Here is a 17,774-nt window from a genome sequence, read left to right on the forward strand (position 1 = left end):
CCACTGTTCCCCGACCTGGTTTGGGGGGGGGGAAATAAAGGAAAAAATTTTTTCCTTTATTTCCCCCCCCCAAAAAAAGTAGGTGCGTCGTATTTCATAATAAAGTAATTATAAAATACTTTCTTTGTGTTTATTTGATGCCTATTAAAGAGAGTTACTTTATATATAGTCAATATAGGCACACAGTTAATTTTTTAAACATTTTCTAATGGTGGTGTGCCTCAAGATTTTTTTCATGAAACAAGTGTGCCTTTGCCCAAAAAAGGTTGGGAAACACTGGTTTAACCCACAGCGCCACCTGCATTCCTGGGTGTGAACTACTCTGGTCTAATTCATATGAGGGAAATATGGTATAAATAGCTAAATAATGCTGTTAATTTAAGAAAGCCCCAAGTGGAACCCAAGCTTAGGAGCCTACTCAGCACCTCCTCAATTTCTCCAATACTCTATTTTTAATGCATTTATATCCCATCTCATGGCTTTGATGCACAATTTGCACATTTGATTTATTGCATTCACATGGATCTCTGTACATCTTTTTTTTGTTCCTGCCATATATAAGTAAATAAAACTAATGTATTACCCCCAAGCTTACAGAAACTTTATAATTTTAAAGAATAACGAATGTGGTAACACCAGGAACTGTGCACCTCCTCTGGGTGGAGCAGACACAGCAGATGACAGCTTTAGAATCCAGCATGCCTGGGTCTATTAGTTCAAAAGGTCATTTTTCCACCTTTGCCCTTGGAAAATGAAGCACAGCATCGCTGCGTTCCAAAGACTTGTCTGTGGCATTTTCATTCGATCAAATAGCAAGGAATGTCAGTCTCTCATCAGCCACTGGGAACAGATAAGCTTTAATGAGCTCGAGCTTTGGAAAGCTTTATCGAAGGAACTGCAACCATTTGTGATATCGGCACAGCTGACAAATCATGTAAAACCTGGACTGAGGTAACTGTAACCCTCAAGTTGTTGTTAGGCTCCAACTGCCATCAACCTCAGCCACTGCAGCCACCATGGCCAACAATGAAGGATGATGGGAGTTGTGGTCCAGCAACATATTGATGGCCGCAGGATCTCCAATCCTGCATTGTGCCATAGTTTTAAATACTGTAAACAATGGTTTCATGCGATGAGGCAGCGTGCGCTTTCCCTGTGGAAGTTCTTCCCCACTCCTGCTGCCGCCATGCCACAGATAAACCAAGCCATAGTCTGGCTTGTCGTGTTATCAAAACCTGAGCTCATACTTTGTTTCCTCCAAACAAACTATGAACCTTTGTTACCGCTCATGATTTGTTTGAGGGGAAACTAACCATCAGTACAGGTATGGATGACATGATAAGGCAGAATTTGGCCTGCTTCATCCACAGCATAGCAGCAGTGGGAGAGCAGTGCCATGGAAACTTTTTTGAGTAGGATGCACCCAGCATGTTGCTAGTTCACAATAAACCATGGCTTATTTTTAAACTCTGGTTTACCGTATGTGATATGTGAAGCAGGTCATTATCTGAAGAATTAGATATGTGCTTGAAGTTCAAGTAAAGCAGGGGGGAAATTCTCCCCTGCAAACACACACTCCGTATGTGGTACTCTGCCACAGATCACACAGCTTTCTGAAGAAGAAGAAGAAGAAGAAGAAGAAGAAGAAGAAGAGGAGGAGGAGGAGGAGTTTGGATTTGATATCCCGCTTTATCACTACCTGAAGGAGTCTCAAAGCGCCTAACATTCTCTTTTCCCTTCCTCCCCCACAACAAACACTCTGTGAGGTGAGTGAGGCTGAGTGACTTCAAAGAAGTGTGACTAGCCCAAGGTCACCCAGCAGCTGCATGTGGAGGAGTGGAGACGCGAACCCGGTTCACCAGATTACGAGTCTACCGCTCTTAACCACTACACCACATTGGCTCTTCCCCAACCACTGGGAGCAGAGTTTTCTGGGGGCACGGGGAACTGCAAAGGGAAGGGAGTGGTTGGAAAGCTCCATTCCACAAACTCCTTCCTTTTATGGATGGAAAGTTAGGACACCAGTGTGCAGTTCTGCCTACACAAAGCCCTCCATGTGGTATGAGTATTTTTGAAAAACTGGAAGTACAAGAAAATGTATTAACTTTCCCCCCTTTACAGGCAGAACATTTTTTATTTATACAGAATTTCTCACCAACAGTCAAATATCGATTTGACATTAGTATTATAAAATGTGAACATTTCAGTGCTTTTACATACGGGGAAATCAATAAATATGTACTATACACCAGTTAACAGAGCCACTATAAAAAAATATAAAAACAGCAGGCATATAAGGGGGGAAAGTGGCAATTTGTAGATAAAACTATTATGAAGTAAGTGTGCACATTCTGTCTGTAGATATGGAGACGCCATGAATCCACCTTGCTCCATTGGAATGTCTGCTTTGGTGAGTGACTCCTTCCAGGAGGAATTCATGAAACAGGATGTCTTCACACCTAAAACACGGTAATGTTACACAGGGTTATTTATTCCAGAAAGATTATTCTGGGTCCATAAAAGGAAGGTCAGCTAGGCTGCTTTTAGGATGCTAAAACAAAATGAGCCCTGTTGTATCAAGCTGCAGTTATAAAGCTTAAATTCTTAGATGGAGTTGGTTCATTTGCAGATATGGGCAGTACTTTGGAGAGATGTAAATTCCCACCACTCTATCTTATCTTAACATCTCTAGGACAAGTGAACGTAGAAGCCAAGTCCTTCCTAACCACAACCTAAGAACCAGTTGAGACATTACCTACACTAGGCACGTCCAACCCAAGAGACTGTGATCTACTCCCAGTATAAGGCCAAAGTTGTTGAGCTTTTTTGGGTGTTTTTTTTGCAAATTTAAACCACAATGCAGCAGTAATGAGTACTTCTGTATGCAAACTCATCGGCAACAGATGATTGAAGACTGCCCATTTGACGCAACAGAGGAACAAAGCGCAGGGGGCAACCCTTTCAACCCTGTTTTTCTCTTCCTGTGATTGACCAAGATAGACCGTGACCATCCGGGGATCGACCTGTTGTGGTTAATTGGTTGGACATCCCTGACCTACATCATGACAAACTGTCTTCTGGTGGCAAGTTTTCTACCTCCTGGATGTACTGCAAAAAATTCATTGCATAAGTTGGGTGGGTCATCACACTTTGAATTCCTCCACCTGTGATTCACACCCATGCCATTGCCAGTGGGAGTGAAGAAACTCGTTGTTTGATGGTCTCAGCTGAAGTATTCTGCTTCATGATACAGCTGGGAGGTGCCATGTTACCTTTATGCAGTGTCTTATGAGGCCCAAGTTAAATTCTGGCCAGATTCTACCTAAAACTTCCATAAACAACCTTCCATTTTCTCTCTCCAGGGCTTATAAATCCCGATGCTCCAAAGCTCCAAATGGCACCATATCCACTTTGCCATTGTAGTTCAGGAATCCATAGCAGAATTTGCTCCAAACCCTTTGAAGGTTTATCTAAGAAAAGGGTTCTCTGCCTTTCCCAGCGAAAAAATTTGATTAGCACTAAAAAAAAAAAAAAGAAATATCAAGGCCATGTTTAGCAAATGGAAGGTCTTGAACATACCCGTTTGTTGCCAAGGTGCGAAGAAGACGAATCATTCTGCTGCCGAGTTCTATTCTTCCCTTGAGTAGCCTGATCGCCTAAGAAACAGGAAGTGCATGTCAATTAATAGGGCACAAAGGCGTAATCACACCAGAATTTGCTGTATTAGCCATAGGCCATTGCAGTCAGTGGAGGAGAGCCAGAGAAATGAGAGCTATCCAGAGAAATGTGGCCCACATATTAATCTAGTATGTCTGCATTGCATATAGATGCATAATTAGAAATGAGTTCAGCTACTCATTTGTAGTTCCAAAAAAGGGGGGGCAAAGGTTTATCTTTTCCCAAGTATAGGTAGCTCAGAGATATGTTTTGGGCTACAACTCCCATCATCACTTATAGTTTGTGATGCTAGCTGGGGCTGATGGGAGTTGTGGTCCACTGCATCTGGAGGTCTCACCACATTGGCTTCCCCTGATGTAGCTCTACACACACACATATATATTCCACCACCACGGTAAATGTCTTCTGGAAGTAACTTAAGCCCAACCTTCATGGCATCAATTTAGACCAAATTTCTAAGCACACAGTCAAATGCATGGACCTTGCCTGAGATCTTGTAACCAATGGGAGTACTCACATTGGTTTGAAGGGCTCCAAAGGTAATGACATGCCTAAAGGCAAGTCATATGAGGAAAGATTCAAGAAACTGGACATTCCTGGCCCAGAAGGAAAATAAATGTTAATGGGGAGTAGATATATATCGGAGATGTAAAGCATAATACAAAATCTTACTAAACTATATTAGGTGAAAACCAAATCTGCTTAGCACCATCAGCATACAGAATGCCAGAGGCTACAGATCATGAGCAGAAAAATGTTATTGTGCTAACATCCTGCTTGTAGACCCATCTGGTTGGCCATAGTGAAAACAGAATGCTGGCCTAGATAGGCCTTTGGTCTGATCCAGTAGGGTGCTTATTATGCTTACAAAGGCATTGCGCTGTCTATTGATTCACAGTTAAGGAATTCAGGCCCCAAACAGATATTGGTAACATCACTGGTGTATTAACAAGGTTTTATGGAGCTTTCTGTCAGGGCTCTTAGTGCAGTCCTGCAAGAGTTCTCCCCATTCCCCAGATCAAGGAAAAAAGAGAGAGGATGGACTGTGCACTGGGGACAGTGCACAGTTAATTCACTGTCTTGAATATAAAACAGGTACTAGATGTGCCATCACTCAAAGATGACTGACAGGGTCAATAGTCTATGTTATGCCAAAAATATATCTGTAATTTTTCTCTTCATTTCTAATACCTCTAATCTGAAGTTCAGTTCTCCACATTTCTAGTGATTTTTTAAAAAGTCATCATGAAAATTCACCATCATTTTTACGCTAATTTCTCCTAATATGCAATTTTGCCTAATATATCTTGCAAAGCAATTTCTCCTAACATTTGTGTGTTCTATTTTCATAAATACATGCATGTTGTTGTGCTTATTTACCCTAGTATGGTGGGAGAATAGCACTGCCAAATTCAGAGAAGTGCGAATTTCAGAGCATGGTTGTGTTTTGGTTCGTGCTTTGCTTTGGGAAATGTGGATGTAAAGATCACCTTTGCATGAGAACTGAATCAAATTTCATTCGCATCCCAAGTCAAGCAGTAACTGTGTGAACCAGAGCAGAGATAACCCATAACCATGGTTAAGTTTTCTTAAACCATGATTATGTGTTAAATCTACACTTCAGCACAGAACTAAGCTGTACCTTTTGGGCAGTTGCCCATCTTTCTGTGAATTTCCTGCTGTTATTGAACTGCTTTGACCTGGGTTGTGTACAGATCTCAAAAAATTAGCCTCACTCCTTCAGAAGACACAGATAAAGGTGAATGTGATTACACATATGAAAAAGGAACATCCAAGGAGGATTTAGAAGGAGAAGAACCTTCACTTTCAAGCTCTTTTCCTGAAAAAAAACCCCTCAACATTCTATAGGACCTGAAAGGCAAAAGTGGATTTTATACTTATGGAAATATGTGTGAGCTGAAAAGGTATTAAACTTCTGAAAATTCAGCTGCAAAGTGTATTAAATATGAATCAAATTAGCTGGTGTGTGAGAGGGAAGCGGGGAAAAATAATGTTTCTCGAGTGGTTATGACTCAGTTCTCTTCCAAATATAGTATGCACACAACATTGTTCAGTAACGAGTTTATCAAGCTTTTGCTCTGCAAAAAGAGGACTCAGAGCCAAGGTGGAAGATTCAGAAGCTCCCAGAGGCATTAGAAGCTCATTCCCAATTTCCTAAAAAAATAAAGAATCTGTCAGTGTGATTCTCCTGTTGCTGCAAGTTAGACATCACCAAGGCTAAGAGGAATACTTTGATAACTCTATAGTAGTGTTTTTTGAACTGCGTTCCACTGAATCCTAGAATTTTGGGAAGGCTTTATTAGGGATTTTTTAGTGGGATAATCAATCTTAGGGTCTGGTCTGAAGGAACCATCTTGCTGGAGCTCAGGTGTGGGTCTGGTCAGTGCAGGGGTGAGTGAGTCCCTGAGAACCACAGGTATATTGTCTTGTACTGGTTGGACACAGAGGAATGGTAGGAGGAACCAGCTGGGGAACGCCCAAGGGAAGAAGGCTCAGAGCCTGGGGAGTGCTGGTGGGTCATCAAAGAGGTGAGAAGACTCGGAGCAGGTGTTGGAAGCTGAGGAGGCAACAGGGCTTAGTGAGCTGGGAAAGTCTGTGGCAGAAAGAGATCCTAAATCAGAGGCAGAAACTGAAGCAGGAGGATGGGAGGAGAGAGGCCAAAAGGCAGAGATGAATCAGGCTGGTGAAGAGTCACAGGTGTCTCCCCTTCCCCCTTGTCTCCCAGAACCAGGAGTGCCATGAAAAGGGTGGAGGAGAGATGGGCGATGCACAGACACAGACTCTGATTGCTTGGAAAAAAAATCCAAGCAAGGAAGGGACTTAGGCAGCTGTGGGGAGACAGGGGCCTTCAGTCTTAGCAACTGCTTCATGAGGGCAAGACCTACTGAATATGAGTTGCTGTGCTCATGAGGCCTAACACTCCTGTGCATGTCGTGTTTTTGCTTATAAAGAGTGAACTCCAACTTGCATGACATGATTTACTGCTGCCTCGCTCCTGTTATATACCTACTTGAGTTCTGTAATGGAAGGAAGGAGCAGGGCTGGCCCAATATATTTTGTCTCCTCAGGAGAAGGGCAAGATGGCGTCCCCTCCCACAGCATGCACCCACCTGAGGCAGCAGATTCACTCTGACTCATTGTAGGGCCAGCCATAGAGGGGAGGGATTGTAATGGTAAGTAAATAGAGAAAAGTATGACTGCTTTTCCCCTGTAATGGGGAGCCTCAGAGGTGCGCTGGGCATGGTGAGGATGTGCTGTGGGCATTGTTAGAGGGGCTGAGCTTCAGGTTTTTTGAGCTGTGCTCCAAACCTCTCGCCCCATTCTGTAGCTTTTAAGAAACTTACTGGGTGAGACTCTATTCACCCAGCGGAGGCACTTATACCCATAATTTAGAATATGCAAATTTAATGCAAATTTGTGTCACATGGGACTCTGCCCCGAGTGCCACAAGGGTACACTCTTTTCATGCCCAGGCCAACTATGACGTCTAATAGAAATGGTAATAGAAAAAAAGATGTTTCCTTTAAACTTAACCATTTTTAAAGAAACCCACCTTTTACTATTTGCTAGTTCCCAGTACAGTGGTACCTCAGGTTAAGAACTGAATTCGTTCTGGAGGTCCGTTCTTAACCTGAAACTGTTCTTAACCTGAGGTACCACTTTAGCTAATGGGGCCTCCTGCCGCTGCCACACAATTTCTGTTCTCATCCTGAAGCAGAGTTCTTAACCCGAGGTACTATTTCTGGGTTAGCGGAGTCTGTAACCTGAAGTGTCTGTAACCTGAAGCATCTGTAACCCAAGGTACCACTGTATAGGCAGTGATGAGCAATCATGACTTACCATTTTCTGGAGAAGTTGTCTTCACAGAAATAAGCTTCACATTCTCTTTATCCGATGGGGCTCTGTTGGGAGATGTTGAAGGTGTTTGGAGACATTTAAAGCACGAGGGGGACAGAGTACATTTCTAGAAGAGGATTCAATTTAGCCGATCCAAGCAGTACATAAATACTGTATTTAAATAAATAAGACTGTGGTCAAGTTATTCCAATACAGGAATGGCCAGGACTGTCTTACCAACTGAAGTTGGTAAAAGAAACTCCTGGCCACTGAGGACACCTGCACCTTCTGGGACAGAGCTGGATGTTGCATCGAACAATAGTTATCTCACACTTTTCAGTGTATTTTTCCTTATCAGAAAAAAAATAATCAGTTTTTGGGGGGAGGGAGGGATAGATTTGTTGCTCAAGAGCATGGAATCAACTTTAATTGTGCAACCTTAATCTGCCAATCTACGGTTGAATATTGCCCCCAAACAGCAAGAGTCTAGAAGTACCCCTTGTGAAGGAAACAGGTTCTGTATCAATGCATTTTCAAGGTGAATACTCTCTATGTTATTGTAAGCAGCAACCGCATTCTCTGAACCAGATAGGGACAGTAGAGTTTTGGAAAAACCAACTCTGTCTGAAAGAATAGCCAAACGGACTAAATCCATAATACTATTTGGCAAATACTGTTTGAAAAAGTTTGAAAGAGATCTTCCAGAGGTAACAGTGAGCTGAAAAAAGTTGTCAAGAATTTTATTGTAGTTAGAGAGTATAGCTTGGTATTTGGGTCAGCAGCAGAGGAATGTGCCAAACCTCTCCAGGAAGTCCACCTGAATCAGCAAATAAAGGACTTAATAAAGAAAAAGGCAACTTCTTCCTGCACATAATTGATTTCTAAAAAAACAATATAAACAAGGATGGACAAGGTTTGGGCCATTTGAGAACTGGGAACAGTCACTGCTGCTACACAATATAGGTGTGTATTGGCGATAGTGAGCTACCTGGGACTCTTTCTGCCAAATACATTTACAACACAAAAGTCATTCAAATTATAAAAAAGAGGATTTTGCGTGTTCAGACCCAGAGACCTCCCCACTAAATAAAGACACACTTGACTCAAATTTTAGTTTTGGTAGAATTTAGGCCACAGCTTTATTGATTACAGAAGGTGAGTGGTTACATAGGCTCTGGTTCGACTAGCTCCCTGCAGTGCTGACCCAAGGCACCAGCCTAGGTCAGCCTAGGGTGAACACCTGGGTAGGTGAAAAGCCAGGAACAGACTATGTTCACCACCCAGATGCCCCCCTGGACTCAGACACGGGCACAACCCCCAGTTGAGTCCCTGGATTCCTTTAACGGAATACCCTTCACAAAGGGATAGTGAGACCGTTCTCCCATCCCTATCACCTGAACCAGTGCCTATCCACAACCTTACAAGCTGTGATGATTTGCTACACGGTAGGCAAAACCCAAATGGCAACCGCCAATCAGCCAAGTGGGGAAATTCCTGCCATGCCCCTGTCCCAATGACAGACGACACACGACAGCATAGCAAGGTCAATCACAAAATTCCCTAAAAGTAGGGTGATGTGGGTGGGTGTTCTGAATGCACGCGCCAAAAGAGGAAGCTCTGGGTCATATGCATGGGTATATATAGGTCCCTTGATCCGTTTAGACTGCACCCCATTGGTCAGACTGAACCCAACATTGAGGGACCTACCAATCGTGTGTTGTGGCTGACCAATCTTACCCACCCACAACACAGGTGGTCAGTCTCCAGGTCTCACTGCAACACGTGCCCTCTTTTAGGGAGGACACGATTTGTATTAATGTGAGGAAGGACTTCCTGGCAGAATAATCAGCAAAGGCATGTCTGTTAGGGCAAATGGGACACTGTTCCAATAACTTCAATATGCCCTTCTGCCTGCCCTCTTACTTATTCCCATTCCAAGGAGTGGTCCTGAGGCTGCTGTAGCAGACTGTGAGGGTGGTGCTCACATGACCTCCTGGCAGCAGAGTTGCTGCTGCTTATTGGGAGGGAGAAAGGGAGGGTGGGAAGGGTGAGGTGGTGGGGAGGTCCTGGCTGTCAGTTCCTCCTCCTTAGCCTTCTAGAACTCAACAGGGAGGAAGATTCACACAGATCAACAGGGATCAAAGTGAGAATAAGCTGGCACTATCTGTTGTTGGAAGTGAGAGCTGGACCATAAAGAAGACTGATCGCCAAAGAATTGATGCTTTTGAATTATGGTGCTGGAACAGACTCTTGGGAGTCCCGTGGACTGCAAGAAGACAAAACCTATCCACTGTGAAGGAAATCAGCCCTGAGTGCTCACTGGAAGGACAGATCGTGAAGCTGAGGCTCCAATACTTTGGCCACCTCATGAGAAGAGAAGACTCCCTGGAAAAGACCCTGATGTTGGGAAAGATTGAGGGCACAAGGAGAAGGGGACGACAGAGGACGAGATGGTTGGATAGTGTTCTCAAAGCTACCAACATGAGTTTGACCAAACTGTGGGAGGCAGTGGAAGACAGGTGTGCCTGGCGTGCTCTGGTCCATGGGGTCACAAAGAGTCGGACACAACTAAACGACTAAACAACAACAAATCTGTTGTTGGCTCTGGCGCCACCTACTGTCAGCCTCCTTGTCTTCTGCCCTACCAATCCCAACGGGGAATGGCTACCCCAGGGTATACAGAGTGTTCAGCAGTGGTACTGAATAGCACTGAAAGTGGTAGAAGTTTTCAAGCAGAGGCTTAATAACCTGTTAAAAGGCTATGAGGGATTCTGTAGCAGCCAATTTTCTGCATTTGCAGTTGACCATCCCAGCTCCATGATTCCATGAAGCAGTTATGGAAGAAAGATGTTGCCTGGCTCTGTGTTATCAGGGGAGTGATAGAAATCAATCTTCCCAGCTGCCCTCATTCTGAAGTTTTATCTCCCAAACAAGCCCACACTGGTTATTACAGAGGCTGATAGCTACTGAATAGAGGAGGCACGCTGATAAAGCTGCATGAATCTGTGCAGACATCAGGTGTGTTTTGTTCTCACATAGTGACAAATATGAAGAGGCAATGCACACAGATCAAGAAGGACCGTGTCAGAGTGTATTTTTGTGAACGGACTTCTGCAAATCTCTCGTCTCTCTCTCATTTATGGGAATGACCCTGACCATGTACTGTAGAGATGTCAAGACCTTCTTGATAAGTCCGGATTTGTAGCTCAAAAGAAGCTGTCAGAAAGCCAGTGCCACAGTGGGGTTCTTCTGAATTTGAAGAACATGCACGGCTGGGTTGAAGGGACAGGAATTGCAAGATAGCCGAACTGCTTCTAGTGGCAGAATGACCTAGTTCTTTTTCAAAACCTGGACCATTATAGCAGAGGTAGCCAATGCGAGGCTACGACTCTCATCCTGATGGGTGTGGGGAGCCCCACAGCATCTGGAGGGTACTATCCTGGCTCTCGCTGCCTTCAAGGGACTGCTTCCATAAGGCACCTTTATGTTAGCATAGGATGGAAGGAAAGGAAAACAACTTACTGTTCAGTTCCGTTTTCTTGTCTCTCTGAAAGGAAAAGGAGATTCACATGATATGGATATCCCAGCGCTAATTGTCAGGGAGTAAGATTCCTACCTAGTCTTCTCCATCACATGTAACTCTTTCACATGCCAGGATTTTCTCCTTCTTGCATATCAGAATAATCATGCTATGTGAGCATTCACTGAATTTGGCAATAAGGAATGATTTACTTGCTAGGGTTATACAGTTGTAAGCAATTTCTGGAGCAATAAGAATGGGAGCCTAACTACCGCCTCTTTTCTGAGTACGGATGGGTAAATATGTGAATTACAGTTTCTCACAATCCCTCAGGTTTCAAATCTTCAGTTCTCTACCTTTCCATATTAGCTCAGCAGCAAGCCCCAGAGTGGGTTAAAACAATTCAAAATTCAGAATAAAAGTAGTTACACCCTTATTTTCTGGCATGTACTTTTGCCTAATATACATATTAGTTGCAAAGTATATTTCCCCTAATACTTATAATTTCTCTAATATAGTGCATTTTCGTATGTTATCTTCACTAATCTATGCATGTTGTTACACACTTTACCCTAACATATGTATTGTTGTACACATTACTTGGCAGGAGAACTGCATTGCAAAATTCTGAGAAGTGTAAATTTTGAAGGCTGGCTGTGTTTTAGTTTGCATATTGTTTCAGAAAGTGTGAATTAGGCAGAAACGCCTTTAAATGTGAACTGAATTGAATCCCCCCTATTCCCCCTTGCATCTGAATATATATATATATATATATAGATACAAAATAAAATACAAACTCATATAGACAACCCCCCAGGGAAGAGAGACAGAAGCTTTATTTGTTTAGTTATGGGTATGTTGATCTGCAACTTAATACTGCTGTGAATAGAGCTGATGTTTGGGATTCTAGCTACCCTCTGCAATCAGTCATTACTCTACTACTGGACTCGTTTCCTGTTCTTCTGCAAACCGTGGGGTGTCCAAAAGCCTGCTGACAGCTCCCTCTTGTGGCAAGGAGGCTGGTTGATGATGCTTAGGCTGGATAAGCAACAACTCAGTGCAACATGTTGAACATCATGATTACAAATCGCAAAAAATCCCAATCAGTTCAAAAATATTCTAACAAATATGCTGCAGCTGAAATTACAACGGGAAATAGAATTCAAACCCGTTTTATATATTTTTCAAAAAATAAAATAAAAATATTTGTGGGTTAAAAGTTGAATAGATACCTGGAGTTGTCTTCAAGCACATTCTGTACAAAGTCACCAGAAGGAATACGGAAAGGGATATGACTATCAAGGCAATGATGACCGGCAAAATAATGGCTGCATGCAATGGAGGAAAACTGTTTTAATTCATACATGTCAACATCTTAGATTCTTTTTTAAAAGAAAAAAAACACGCAAAACATGTTCCACCCTAACCCCTTTCTACACAGTGCCTGCAGTGGAAATTCTTACCTAATTTCCCAGCTTTCCTATTTTCCAGTGCAACCACTGGGTGGCAGGCTTACAGCCATTATGAAAGACCATAACCTGACTTCCTCCCTCTGCAGTAAACAGCAATATCCTTGCTGCGAGGCCTGCGTCCATATATACCCTTCCTTGACAGGCCTAAAGGTGTATAACACTTTTCCTAGGGGAATTAAGGATGAGATTACAAAAAAGTGTCAGCAGCGACTGCAGTAAAATTCCAATTTGTGTGTGCGCATTGCATTGTGCGTGCATGTTACGTTATGTTGTTATCCTATGTTATGTCATTACGTTATGTTTGTGTGTGTGTGGGTTTCTTTGTCCAGGACTGAACTGCTGCCTTTGATAGGAGGCAAATGCCACACATTGTTTTACTGATGATTTGTTAATTATTCTCTATGATTTATGTTGTATTTGTGATGTTATTGGGCAGACATATCCCCCCTGTTCATGCTCTCTGTAAGAATGACCCGATCCAGGGTTATCACTTGTATGATATTGCGGCTTTGACCTCCATCCTCAAGAATAATTTCAGGGCTCAGAGGGTGAAAGGCGATGTCAGTTCTGCTCTCATTAGAGCCTGTCTCTCTTGCAGATAGCTCTTATGCAGGCAGGTAGACAGCTTTCTGTAATTAGGTTCACTGTCCACCAAGGACTGAAGTTAAGTTGCTGACAAATTAATTTCGGCAGCTGCCATAAAACCACCACACTCAGTGTACTTACTGGTATAAGAGGGGTGATCCTGTTTTTCGGCGTGTGCATTTACAGTGTTGCCTACGAGAAAGAAAAACTGTGATTAAAGTAAAACATTCACTCTCATGGTTTCTGCTTTTAAAAAAATAATTCAGCTAGCAGTTGAATAATAATAATAATAATAATAATAATAATAATAATAATAATAATAATTTATTTATATCCCGCCAATCTGGCTGGGTTTCCCCAGCCACTCTGGGCGGCTTCCAACCAAATACTAAAATACAATAATCTATTAATCATTAAAAGCTTCCCAAAACAGGGCTGCCTTTAGATGAACACAACTGCAACTTCCTTATCTCCCCACATCCCACTGCTGTCCAGTTCCAAGTCACCAGTAGACTTAAGAGCAATTATTATGATACTATTCTGACAAGAGAAGCTGCTTTGGTCCGCCTCTCTCCCTTCTCATTTTCCAAGTGTCAGTTCTCCACATTTCCACAGTAGCTTGCGATTTTTTATTTTTGTCATCGGAAAATTCACCAGCATTTTAGTAACAAATTTCTCCCCAAAGACACCTTTTTGTACGCAGTTTTGCTCAGTGCTATTTTTCGAGAAAAAGAAGTGCCGTAACTCGCCACAAACACCTCCCTTCTTCTCTTAGAATGACAATGGTGCCCACTTGAGAGGTGCCAGAACTGCGTTCCAGTGAGTTCTGGCTGAAAAAAAAAGCCCTGGTTTTGCTTAATGTACACATTTTTGCAAATCTGTTTCCCCATTTTTGCATGTTATTTTCACTAATATATGGGTCTGCACATTTTACCCTAAAGTATACATATACTGCTTGAGCGATGAACTTCCTTGAAAAATTTGGAGAAGGATGGCTGTACTTCAGTTCATGTGTTGTTTTAAAAAGAGCAAATCGGGTAGATATGGCTTAAAATATAAACTGAATCAAATTTCTTTTCCATCCCAAGCTAGGAACGATCTATAACTCAAATATTAGCCGAGTCCACTTGGATATAACCCAATTTCACTCCCCTGATTCCATTTTGAGTGCTTAGAATTTAAGCCAACTAAATATAATTTGCTTCCAAGAGATTTAGACTGAATTAAATCCAAGTACCTCAACTTCACAGATCTCTCCCCCCTTACACACACACACACACACACACACACACACACGCACACGAATAGCATATGGCTTATTTAATGCTTTTCAGGGATTTTGTTATAGCCCTCTTCGTTGACATTGCTGGTCTCATTAAAACTAGATTACATTTTTTGCTGATCCAGGTTCAACCTTATTGAATTAACCAAAATCTTATGCTGGTCAGCAGTTTTCTGCCTCCCTACTATGTGATATTATTTATTTGAAAAATAATCTGGCATCCATTATTATGTTTTCTTGAATTTTCATACACACTTAAGAAACCTACATTCTAGGTTATGTTATTGTCTTAAAAATATGCATCTGTTTTACTTTTTTTCTTGAGTGATAGCATTTCTCAGTTCACACTAACCTTTACCTTATTATCTGAATCCCAGGTGAATTTTTTTAAAAATAAAAAGCCCACATATTAACCTCCTCAAGTTTCTGAGATGCTTTAATTCCTATATTTTTGTCAGTATTTACCAAAATAGGGCATATCAAAGGACAGCAACCTTGCTATAAATTCTGTTGTGAATTGTGATCATTATATTTATTCCTAGGGTTTCCTTTCCCTCCATTTGTGAAAGGTAAGTTTGCCATATGGCCGAGAATTGAATGCCCTATAGCACGGTAGCAGAACATAAACGTTGTCTGCAAAGGCCTGTAAAACAAGGGTGTGGAATCACTAACTTGCAGGCCGTAAGAGCTCCTGCTGCCACACTCCTCCCCCCAGCCAACAGAGTCTCATCTGCCCCTTCCTGATGCAACAAGGCTGGAAGAAAGCCTTCTATTGGAACCAATGGAAGGCTTTTCCCAAGCCTAACTGCAGTGTGATGGAACCATTTTCATAGCTTCAGAGGAAAGGAAGGTCCTCCTGGAAAAAGCAGCAGAGGAGGGAATGGGTAACCATCCGTCAGCAACAAGGCTTGGAAAAAGCGAAAATGCTCACATTGGCCACATTCACTGTTGTCTTGGCCACTGCCATGTTCCCCTGAAGGGCTGACCAAGGGGGAGTCCAATCCTTGGGCTGCAAAAACTCTCCCCACCCTTGCTATAAAGCTACAGGTTAAATTGTTGGTATCTCCCGAGGTCACAAAGAGTAGGTGAAGGGGACATTTGGCCCTCCAGATGTTGCTGAATCAGAACTCCCATCATCTCCCGACATTGGCCATACTTGCTAGGGCTGAAGTTGATTGTAGCTGAGCAACATCTGGAAGTCCAAAGGTTCCCCAGACCTGACCTAAAGGATCTCCTGTAGCCACCAGACTGTTGCCATCAGTCAGAATAAGCCCTACTGTGTTTATCTAGATGGACAAGTAATCTCAAGCTGCTGTTTATATCCTTGTGCTGTTAGGCATATCTGGTCAACAGTATCATGCTTTTCAGTTCGCCTTTAATGAGCAATTTGCACCGCATCCGTCATCGCTATAGAAAGCCCAAGAAATTGACAATGACTGGCAGACTTATTGAACTTGTTCTATGCCTCTTCCATGTCAACCTTATGCTCCTTTGGGGGCTGTGAGTTTAGAGGGGCAGCTGCCCTATAAAAAGAATCTGGGAAGACTTCCAGACTCATTACTGAAAAATGAGGAGGGCAATATTGTCTGGAATAAGTTGTTGTTGGGCAATGAGCTATGAAGCGGGGAGAGAGAAAGCCTCCTGTTTTCCCCCTTCTTTTTTGCATTGCTGCCTTGCCTCATTCTAGTAGGTGGCTAACAGACCAGCAGATGGCATGGGAGACAGAGACCCCAAACCAGCCTCCCTCCATTGTGTTCTCAAATGGCCCTTTGACTAAACAACTGCAGTCTTCTTCTGTTTGTTTCTTTCCCCCCTTCCTTTTTGGATGGCAACCAAATGAAGCTAAGCTCAAGTACGCTCCTGACTGATTGCTCAAAGGGGATGCTAAAATACACAAAGTATGTTTTTGTAATTTGGAGGTGGAGGAGCTCAAACAAGATCTACGCTTTTTCATTTTTTAAAAATGACACATACGTATGTTGTTCTAAACTTCCCAATTCTCCAAATTATAGAAAAAAAATCTGCCGAAAGCAGAATGAACAAATCAACCCACAGCGGGGAAGGTCCTTTATCCTGAACACCTGGAGCTTTCATTTTTTATTTTATTTTTCTTAAAGATTTTCTTGTTTTACAGAAGTAAGTGTAATGTCTCTCATATTTTTTTCCATGTAACATTGTTACAAATCTGTTTCGTTTGTTGAGACATTAGGGGGAGAGAAAAAAAAAGGGGGTGGAGGGAGGGAAGATGGGTGGGGGTGGGGTTGGGTGGCGATATTTCTATTATGCTTAATGTATGTAGGGTTTTGTGTCAGCGTTGCTTGTGCTTCCTTTGGTGGTGAGAGAGGTTGGGGTTGGCCTAGGCTGTGGTTGTTTGTTTGTGATTGGCTATGGTGATCTTTGTTTTTGTGTGAGTGGGGTGGGTGGGTGTTTTGGATCAGGTTAGCCATATTGATTTGTATGCTGTTGGTGGATTATTGTCATTGCCTTGTTGGGCTGTGTATGTGATAAAGGGGAGCTATACCGGGGTAAAGGCGTCTTCTTCTGTTTGGCCCCGTGTTAGTTTCAGTTTATTGGTTAATTTTTCTAGTAGGGCTGTTTCCCATACTATTTGGTACCATTGGTTCATGCTTACTCCTGACAGGTCTCTCCAGTGTCTGGTTATGGTGTTTCTGGCTGCTGAAAGTAGGTGGGTTATGAGTTCTTTGTGGTGTAAATGGCCATTGTTATCTTGGAAGATGTTTAGTAGGGCCAATTCTGGGGAGATGTCTAATACTTGCTTAGTTATTTTACATATTTCTCGTGTGGCTGTTGTCCAGAATAGTTGGATTTTGGGGCACTCCCACCACATTTGGAGGTATGTGCCTCTGGAGGTGCACCCTCTCCAGCATTTTGGTGAGGTTCCTGGGCATATTAGCGCTAGTTTTCTTGGTGTTAGGTACCACCTGTAGGTGAGTTTCAGAGTGAACACCTGGAGCTTTCAGGAGGCAATTGAAAACATTCCTGTTTACCCCAGCATTTGGTGGCAACCCTAAGACTGTTGGATGGAAGAATATTTTTAACTGTAACTATTTTGAGATGTTTTAAACTGTAACAGCTTTTAAATTGCTTTTACAGTGTTATTTTTGTTTTTGCTTTGTTTTTGTGTTTTTGTGTTTCTGTTTTCTGCCCTGGGCTCCTGGGGGAGGAAGGGTGGGATAGAAATTCAATAATGAAAAAAGGACAAAAGTAGAAGATCTCAAGAACTTAAAGCACAGACTGGCTGCTCCATATGTGACTCATTTATGAGTCCTGATTATCAACTCAGATTTATAGGGCAAGCTGAAAGGTTGCTCCTTTGTATATATAATATCAAATTATGGTTTGCCACAAAGCAAGAAGG

The 17,774-nt window shown here is 42.5% G+C and overlaps 1 protein-coding gene across 2 annotated transcripts in view; it reads right to left on the bottom strand.

Annotated features, from left to right (window-relative positions):
* Positions 1-2,105: 2,105 nt before the first annotated feature.
* The window catches only part of EMCN (endomucin), a 41,066-nt gene continuing 25,397 nt past the window's right edge, over positions 2,106-17,774 (bottom strand). The window contains exons 8-14 of one of the 2 annotated variants that reach the window (XM_081925396.1): positions 13,255-13,305; positions 12,289-12,384; positions 11,059-11,083; positions 7,540-7,601; positions 4,196-4,274; positions 3,580-3,656; positions 2,106-2,459 (exon numbers count right to left, since the gene is read on the bottom strand). In XM_081925396.1, coding sequence (XP_081781522.1) covers positions 3,629-3,656; positions 4,196-4,274; positions 7,540-7,601; positions 11,059-11,083; positions 12,289-12,384; positions 13,255-13,305 — 341 coding nt within the window. In that variant the 3' untranslated portion in view covers positions 2,106-2,459; positions 3,580-3,628. The remainder of the gene's footprint in view (positions 2,460-3,579; positions 3,657-4,195; positions 4,275-7,539; positions 7,602-11,058; positions 11,084-12,288; positions 12,385-13,254; positions 13,306-17,774) is intronic. The other variant, XM_081925397.1, reaches the window with a different exon arrangement.

This window comes from Podarcis melisellensis, assembly GCF_964234715.1.
Source record: "Podarcis melisellensis genome assembly, chromosome: 9".
Classification (NCBI taxonomy): Eukaryota; Metazoa; Chordata; class Lepidosauria; order Squamata; family Lacertidae; genus Podarcis; species Podarcis melisellensis.